Here is a 9688-nt window from a genome sequence, read left to right as displayed (position 1 = left end):
TGCCTTTATCACTGCTCTTAAAATTAGCTCCTCAACTTTATGTCACATGTATAGTCAGATAACTCAAATTTTGTATCTGAAATAGAAGTTAATGCAGAGTTGTTACAATATTTTGTGTGCATGTAGGAATATATTTGCATATGAATGGTTGTGCAACCATGATTCTGTTCTGTGTATGTGTTGTGCATAAAAAATCCATTGACTATGTCAAATTTTTCTATATTTTATTTCTTCTTTATGTTTGGAGACTGTGCTTACAAGTAAACCTGGAGCTCATCAATTCAGCTACACTAAGTAGTCAGTAGGCTCCAGGAAAGAACAAGTTTTCTCTTACCTTGAGCTGAGATTATAGAAATGTGTTTTCATTGCCAACATTTTTCCCTAATTATTGAAGATTAAACCCAGGTCCTCTTGCTTTGGCACAGACCTCTATATAGGTTCAGCTGTCTCCTAAATTTCACCCAACAAATTTCTTTTTTTTTTGACTTTTATTGAATATTTTCTTTATTTACATTTATTTATTTACATTTCTTTATTCACTTTGACGTTTTCCCCTCCAGAAAACCCTATCCTATACTCCCTCCCCCTACTTCTATGAGGATTCTCATCCACTCATCCACTGGCTTCCTCCTGCTTTCCCACCCTGGAATTCCCCTACTCTAGGACATTGAGCCTTCACAGGACCAAAGGCCTCCCATTGAAGGCCAACAAGGCCATCCTCTGCTACATATGCAGCTGAAGCCATGGGTCACTCCATGTGTACCCTTGGGTTGGTAGTTTAGTACATGAGAGCTCTGGGAGGTCTGGTTGGTTGATATTGCTGTTCTTCTTATGGGGTTCCAAACTCTTCAGCTCCTTCATTCCTTTAACTTGTCCACTGCGGACCCCATTCTCAGACCAATGGTTGGCAGCGAGCATCCACCTCTGTATTTGTCAGGGTCTGGCAGAGCTTCTAAGGAGACAGAGATATCAGGCTCATGTCAGCATGCACTTCTTGGCATCCTCAGTAGTATCTGAGTTTGGAGACTGTATATGGGATAGATCCCCATGTGGGACAGTCTCTGGATGGCCTTTTTTTCAGTCTCAGCTCTACATTTTGTCTTAGTATTTCTTGCTGTGAGTAATTTGTTCACCCTTCTTAAAAGGACTGAACTAACCACGCTTTGCTCTTACTTCTTGATTTTCATGTGCTTTGTAAACTGTAATTTCACGCATGACATCTCAAATATGGAAGGCAACCCTGGTTTCTACAGTTATAACCAATGAACAATGAGACTTTGCTATACCTATAACTGACTTTTGCAATAACTCTTTACTATAGGTGAATCAGATTGCAGAGAATGACACTGATCAATACAAGTCACCCAGAAGAGTTTATTCTACTTGGTTTTGCAGACTGTCCTTGGCTGGAACTTCCTCTCTTTATTATTCTTCTGGTAACATACCCCACAGCCATGATTGGAAACATTGCCATCATCCTGGTGTCCACAATTGACCCCTCTCTCCACAGCCCCATGTATTTCTTCCTCACCAACCTCTCCTTTCTGGACATTTGCTACACCACAAGCATTGTGCCTCAGATGCTAACAAACCTTGGGGGTTCCACAAAGACCATCAGCTACTTGAGGTGTGCAGTTCAGCTTTATTTCTACCACATAATGGGGGGGTACAGAGTGTGTCCTCCTAGCTCTTATGTCCTTTGACAGATATGTAGCCATCTGCAGACCTCTACACTATACCCTCATAATGAATCAGCGTAACTGTCTCCTGTTAGTGTCCATTGTGTGGCTGATTGGAATTTCCTATGCTGTCTCAGAGGCCACTGTGACTCTGCAATTGCCTCTCTGTGGCCACAATAAAATGGATCACTTGGTGTGTGAGCTTCCAGTTCTGATAAAAATTGCTTGTGGTGAAAAAGAAATGAATGAGCTTGCTCTGTCTGTGGTATGCGTTTTTCTTTCAGCTGTTCCTCTGTGTCTAATTCTTGCCTCCTATGCTAGTATTGGGCATGCTGTCTTTAAAATCAAATCTTCAGAGGGAAGGAAAAAGGCCTTTGGGACATGTTCCTCTCATCTCATTGTAGTTCTCTTGTTCTATGGTCCAGCCATTAGCATGTATCTTCAGCCTCCCTCCTCTATAACAAAAGACCAACCCAAGTTCATGGCTCTCTTCTATGGAGTAGTAACTCCTACACTGAACCCCTTCATCTATACTCTGAGGAATAAGGATGTAAAGGGGGCATTAGGTAATCTATTCAGGAATATTTTTATGTCAAAGTGAATACTTGTACATGTTATATAAAATGATTAACAAATTAGGGACTTCTACAACTCATTCCTTCTGTAAAACTCATCTTTCTTTTTATTTTTACATGTTCTTATAAGTCATGTCTCTTTCCTTGTGTTTCTTCTAATCATGCTAGACAATGGTTAATCTTGGATAGTATTAAACAATATGGATACTCTTCTTAGAAAAAAGTTAAAATTCATTGTTTTGGTACATTAGAAATAGTTACTTTATTAAGTGCTACAACAGTCATTTAGTTTATAGTACAATTATGTTGTTTGAAGCTAATTGTCATGAAAACTAAAGAATAAACATTCATCCATTTTCTAAAAATGTTTCACTTGTGGACTAAATCCTTACATTTTTCTAATCTTGTGTTTTCTACTTCACTGTTAAGTAGGGAGTGCTTTTAATAAACTATTTTGGTAATTTATAGACTTCATTTATGTACATATTTTTAAAAATACCCTGTAAAGTTTTCTTAAACATAAATATACATGAAATCTATATGAGGAATTGAGAAACATACCATTAAATCCAACAAGTATATGGTAAAGAATGAACACATTACTTTCTTAAAAACATTAATTTTAAATATCTTAATCAGTTAAATAGCAAAAAATATTATATAATGACAGCCTGGAAACATTTGTATGCATATACTTGTAGCTAGATAGAATGCATTTCAAAGCGTGAGAGTTAGTTCTTATATGATGTCCTTAATGAATGTAATGATCAATATCATTCTCATTTAAATTCCTCAATATAACTGATTCAAACAAGCTCATCTTTAACTGTGTGCTTTTTAGTGGGTGTTCAGAGTGTGTAGAAGTGAAATCAATTCATTTCAAATGCTTCCCACTGGAAAAAATATTGTCTTCTATCCTCAGCAGACCAGGTAACTAATTGGGCAGGAGAAGCATGTCCTCAGAGAACTCTTTCCCAGAGAACTTTGTCTAGTCACAGAGGAAAAAGTTAAATGAGATGTCTGTAAACACAGTGCACAGGAGTCTTGGGAATAGCAAAGATACACAACATAAAAGCCTTCTTGATATTCTCTATTAATATTTTCCTAACTTGAGCTTTCCCTCCTTCTTGCTTCTTTGTATGAACTCAGTACCTGAGAGTTCTAAAGCAAATCTTAAACTCTCATCTTCATACTAGACTCTCTCTGCCTGTGAAAAGGAAAATTGAAATATCATTCCCTTAAATTCATTTTTCATCAAATAAAGGGGGTTTATCAATATAAGATAAGTGAAGAGACATCTGTATTGAATGAGGTACAATTCTAGGAAAGGTAGAAAGTGTGGAGTGCAGTATCTAATTATTGCATAGGAAAGACAGCTTCATTTCAAAAAACCACTCATAAGCTTTGTGTGTATCTATTTCAGTGGCCTTAGGAACAACTTAGGTAAGTTTCTATAACCCGTATATTTCTCAGATGTTGATTATGTGAGCGAAGTATTGATGTTTAATCAGTTTATATAATAAAATCATGTTTAAAATGAGATTAATATTGTTCATGAGTTTCATCTAAAGCTTTAGTCTATGATAAAAATACTATTTAATGAAGGGTGTTTAAAAATAAAGACAGCTTTTTACAATCTACAAAGCCAAATTTCTGTAATATAAAAAAATGGCGTGTCTTATGGAACTGAATGTGAATATAATATGCTGGTATAAAAATGCAAGCAGCATGCCAAGATCAATAGCCTGCCTTTGATCAGTGATTTAAACACTGGTTCCCTGTGAGTTGAAATTGTGTCACATTTCTGAATAAGAAAATTAAAGCCTCTGACCTTTCTCCTATTCCAGACCACCCACAAAACCGATTCTATTTCCCCTTCCCAGGGGGTTTCGTGCACCCCATGTAGACCACTCCTCTTCACCTAACTTCTCTGGATCTGCGTGCTGTGTTATTATCCTTTACTTAATAGTTAATATCCACTTATAACTGAGTACATATCATGTTTGTGTTTTTGGGGTGGGTTGCATTACTTAGGATGATATTTTTTTCTATCTCCATTCACGTTTTATGGACTCTGGTTAATAAGTGTGAGGTGTCTCTGTCAATTTTGCTGCCTGTGGGATGCTTTTTCTCCTACTGGGTGGGCTCATCCAGGACTGATGTAAGGGTTTGTGCCTAGTCTTACTGCATATTGTTCTCAGTACTCATTGATATCACTCGGAGGCTTACTCCTTTCTGAAAGGAAATAGGAGCTGAGGATGTTGTGGGGAAGAGGAAGTGTGTGTGTGTGTGTGTGTGTGTGTGTGTGTGTGTGTGTGTGTGTAATTCAGAGGAGGGGAGGAAAAGGTGGTTATATATCTTAAAATAGAGGAAAAATGTTATCCTATGAGGGAATTAATGGTACAGGATTTTAAATGTGGGAAAGGCTTGTTCTACTGCTTATCACAAAATACAAAACTCATTAGAAAGTTGTTTGAGGGATTTGATAGATGCCTAAGCAGTTAATAGCATTGATCGCTCTTCTCAGGAACGGGGTTCTATCCCAAGTATTCACAGAGAGATCTCAGTCATTAATTTTAGTTCCAGGTATCCTTTGGCATTTTTGGCCTTTGTAGGCAACAGACACACGTGTAGTGCACAGGTATATGTGGAAGCAAAACACCTATAGGAGCAGATAATTTTTAAAATTGTGTTAAAATTAAGTTGTGGGACTTATTAATTTTCTAACATACAAGGTTATTTGGTTTCTGTTTTTTTTTTAATTTGTGCATCTTACCTAATGTGTAGTCATAGAACATGATTTATATCTTGCGGTTTGTATATTCTTTGGGCCCTCATAGGATGGCCCTGAGGTTTCAATGAAGGAAAGCTTGAGAACTCCTTTTAAATATAAAAAAATGATTCACCTAGAAGATGTTAGTTGCCTAGAGAAATAACTCAGATTTGGTCAATAGAATGTTATCATAACATAATATTTGAATATTCATTTTATGTCAGGTATGAGTTTATATGAAACACTCATAGGTAAAATGTGTACATAAACTGTTATAGCTTTCAAAACACTGTTTTATTCTGTCCCTTGATTTTATTGTATCAGCCTTTACTATACCTAGGAAGTACTGGGATACATCTAAGAAATACAAAATTGCTGGGATTTGAATGTCACTCTGTCTGAATTAAGATAACTACTGACAAAAGACTCTTGGAGTTAAAATATATTTACAATATCAATGTGAATAAAAAAAATCCATGTGTCCCAGATTGTTGCTCCAATTTTTACAATGAAAGAGAACATTGAATTCAGTTGGTAAATAAATACATCTAGAAGAAGAATGAGTTAACAATAATTTATCACATATTATCTAATGTCAAAATTTCCACTAAATATTTATACAATAAAGCCCATATATGACTCAAAAAAATAACACTGCAACAGTGGCTTAACTCATTTGGCTTATAAATGGGGAATTTTGACAACTATACAGATATGAAGAAAAATGTTAATAGTGTTAAAAGTTCTTGCTCAATCTAAGTACGTAAAGGAGGTTTGTATATATCTCAAATATATTTATTTCACATGCAGAAGATTTGACAATTTGGACCAGAATATAGAAATGGACCAGCCAATTTTCCATACTAAGATCTCAGAGCTCTTTATCTAACTTCTCTGACTGATTCCTGGAAATATTTCTATGATGTTTCAGTAATGCCTTTATCACTGCTCTTAAAATTAGCTCCTCACCTTTATGTCTCATGTATAGTCAGATATTTCAAAACAACCTTTCAAATTTTGTATCAGAAATAGAAGATAATCCTGAGTTTTTACAATAATTTGTGTGAATGTAGGAATGTATTTGCATATGAATGGTTGGCATTCATGTTTCTGTTCTGTGTATGTGTTGTGCATCTAAAATCCAGAGACTATGTCAAATTTTTCTATATTTGATTTCTACTTTATATTTGGAGACTGTGTCTACAACAAACTTGGCGTTCATTACTTCAGATTTGAAAGCTGCTCAGCCAACCGCAGAAAAATAACACTTTATTTTTAACTAGAGTTTGGATTATAGAAATGTATATCCTTTGTCACATTTTTACCTAATTACTGAAGATATATCGAAGGTCTTCAATATGGACTGAGTAGTTTCCTAACCATCACCATGACATTTCAAATGTACAACGCCAATCTTGTGTTCCATAGTCATAACCAATGAATTGGTAGGCTTTTCTATTCCTACAATAGTAACTTTCTTGATACTTCTTTACTACAGGAGAGTGAGGTTGCAGAGAATGACACTGATCAATACAAGTCACCCAGAAGAGTTTATTCTACTTGGTTTTGCAGACCGTCCTTGGCTGGAACTTCCTCTCTTTATTATTCTTCTGGTAACATACCCCACAGCCATGATTGGAAACATTGCCATCATTCTGGTGTCCACAATTGATCCCTCTCTCCACAGCCCCATGTATTTCTTCCTCACCAACCTCTCCTTTCTGGACATTTGCTACACCACAAGCCTTGTGCCTCAGATTCTAACTAACCTTGGGAGCTCCACAAAGACCATCAGCTACATGAGTTGTGCAGTTCAGCTTTATTTCTTCCACACAATGGGGGTTACAGAGTGTGTTCTCCTGGCTCTTATGTCCTTTGACCGATATGTAGCCATCTGTAAACCTCTACACTATAGCCTCATAATGAATCAGCATAAATGCCTCCTGTTAGTGTCCATTGTGTGGCTGATTGGAATTTCCTATGGTGTCACAGTGGCCACTGTAACTTTGCAATTACCTCTATGTGGCCACAATGAAATGGATCACTTGGTGTGTGAGATTCCAGTTCTCATAAAAATTGCTTGTGGTGAAAAAGAAAAGAATGAGCTTGCTCTGTCTGTGGTATCCATTTTTCTTTTAGCTGTTCCCCTGTGTTTAATTCTTGCTTCCTATTCTAGTATTGGGCATGCTGTCTTTAAAATCAAATCTTCAGAGGGAAGGAAAAAGGCCTTTGGGACGTGTTCCTCTCATCTCATTGTAGTTCTCTTGTTCTATGGTCCAGCCATTAGCATGTATATTCAGCCTCCCTCTTCTATTACAAAAGACCAACCCAAGTTCATGGCTCTCTTGTATGGAGTAGTAACTCCTACACTGAACCCCTTCATCTACACTCTGAGGAACAAGGATGTAAAGGGGGCATTAGGTAATCTATTCAGGAATATTTTTATGTCAAAGTGAATACTTTTGGATGTTTTATAAAATAATATACAAATTAGAGACTTTTTCTACAACTCATTTCCTGTACGAAACATCTTTCTTTTTATTTTTACATGTTCTTATAAGTCATATCTTGTTACTTGTATTTCTTCTAATCATGCTAGACAATGGTTAATCTTGGATAGTATGAAACAATATGGATACTCTGCTTAGAAAAAAGTTAAAATGCATTGTTTTGGTACATTAGAAATAGCTACTTTATTAAGTGCTAAAACAATCATTTAGTTTATAGTACAATTATGTTGTTTGAAGCTAATTGTCATGAAAACTGAAGAATAAACATTCATCCATTTTCTAAAAATTTTTCACTTGTGGAATAAATGCTTACATGTTTCTAAACTTGTGTTTTCTAATTCACTGTTAAGTAGGGACTGCTTTTAATAAACTATTTTGGTAGTTTGTAGACTTTATTTATGTGCACATTTTTAAATATAACCTGTAAAGTTTTCTAAACATAAATATGCATGCAATCTATATGAGGAATTGAGGAACATATCATTAAATACCAACAATTGTATGGTAAAGGATGAAAATATTATTTTCTTAAAACATTTATTTTAAATATCTTGATCAGTTAAATAGAACAAAAATATAATGACAGCCTGGAAACATTTATATGCATATAGTTGGAGCTAGATTGAATGCCTTTTAAAGCATGGGAGTTAGTAATTTGTAATTTGGTTGTAATTTGAATTGAAAGAGTACTTATTTCTACAATATGAGTTGTGATAAATATATAAATTTCACATAAGGATGTTCAAAATATACATCCACATCAGTTGAGAAATCTAGGACAGTTTCAGGACAAACACTGAGAAGTTAACTTTTATCATTAAATGAGCTATACTTCATTACAATAAATTGATGGCTTATGACACTTTGTGGTATTGGATTAATTTATGAACAATTAAATAAGGTTCATAATAAAGAGCTAAATATAAGTGAAAAATATAAGGTGTGTCAGTTTTCTTTACCTGGATGTTTAAACTTTTTACCAATCTTCATGGATTGCCCATAATGGTATCCTATCAGGATAAACTACTATATTTAGTAACTGTCTGTCAGATCTGTTTCTAACAATTAATGTAGTTGTATTCTAACATTTATGATGAAGTCAGAAACTATTTTCTATGTAATTCTTTGATTTTTTACTTTTTGGGCAAAGAAAATCAATATTATATTTCTGGCCAAAAAGTGAATGAATTTAAAGCAAAATAACCAAAATACAATCAAGTTTGGGAGCTATGTGTTCCACAGATGCATCTGGCAATCTCTTTCCTACTAAAGTTTACATTTTATCTGCTAACATTTATAGGTGTAGGCACAATGTCATTGTGCACTGTGTGACAATTAAAATGCTAATTTCATTCTCATATATATCAGGTTGCAGTCCTTATTCAGAGAGTCTCCTGTCTCAATCTTGTGTAAATATCAGCTTTTCATTTGTTCCCTGATGAGTTAAATTTTTTTAAATCAATACCTCTTTATTTATATATTTAATCTTTTTTTATAGACCTGATTTTCTCCCCCTCCTGGTCCACCCTCTGACGGTTCCACATTCCATATCCTTCTCCCCCATCTTCACGAGGATGTCTCTACCCACCTCACCCCTCACCCCAGCAGATTTCCCCATCCACAGGGGCCTCCAGTTTCTTGAGGGTTAGGTGCATCTTCTCTGACTGAGACCGAACCCTGCTGTATAAGTGTTGGGGTTTTATATCAGCTGGTGTATGCTGCCTGCTTGGTGGCCCAGTGTCTGAGAGATCTCAGGGTCCAGGTTAGTTGAGACTGCTGGTCCTCCTACAGGGGAGTCATCCTCAGCTTCTTCCAGCTTTTCCCTAATTCAACCACAGGGGTTAGCAACTTCTGTCCATTGGTTATGTTTAAATATCTGCTTCCAACTATTATGGCTGCTTGTTGCTGCTATCGAAGGGCAGTCATGATGGGACCCTTTTTGTGAGCACACCATAGCCTCAGTAATAACCTCAGGCTTTGGGGTCTCCCTCAATTGGATCCGAATTCGGGCCTGTTGCTAGACCTCCTTTTCCTCAGACTCTTCTCCATTTTTGTCCCTGCAGTTCTTTCAGACAGGAACGATTCTGGGTCCAAGTTTTTGACTATAGAATGGCAATCCCATCCATCACTTGATGCCCTGTCTTTCTCCTA

The 9688-nt window shown here is 36.0% G+C and overlaps 1 protein-coding gene and 1 pseudogene across 1 annotated transcript; both read left to right on the top strand.

Annotated features, from left to right (window-relative positions):
• On the top strand, positions 1341-2280 carry Olr1676-ps (olfactory receptor pseudogene 1676; annotated as a pseudogene).
• Positions 6545-7483, top strand: Olr1675 (olfactory receptor 1675). Its single transcript, NM_001000894.1, has one exon. It carries the CDS (start codon positions 6545-6547, stop codon positions 7481-7483), a length of 939 nt encoding a protein of 312 aa, NP_001000894.1.
• Positions 7484-9688: the final 2205 nt, after the last annotated feature.

The sequence above is a fragment of the Rattus norvegicus genome, chromosome 20 (assembly GCF_036323735.1).
Source record: "Rattus norvegicus strain BN/NHsdMcwi chromosome 20, GRCr8, whole genome shotgun sequence".
Classification (NCBI taxonomy): Eukaryota; Metazoa; Chordata; class Mammalia; order Rodentia; family Muridae; genus Rattus; species Rattus norvegicus.
Note: the sequence above shows the minus strand (reverse complement) of the source record. Positions and strands in the feature narration are given on the sequence as shown.

What these genes read in the sequence shown, in the direction of transcription:
- Olr1675 (NM_001000894.1), top strand. Translation starts at nt 6,545, where the DNA reads ATGACACTGATCAATACAAGTCACCCAGAAGAGTTTATTCTACTTGGT.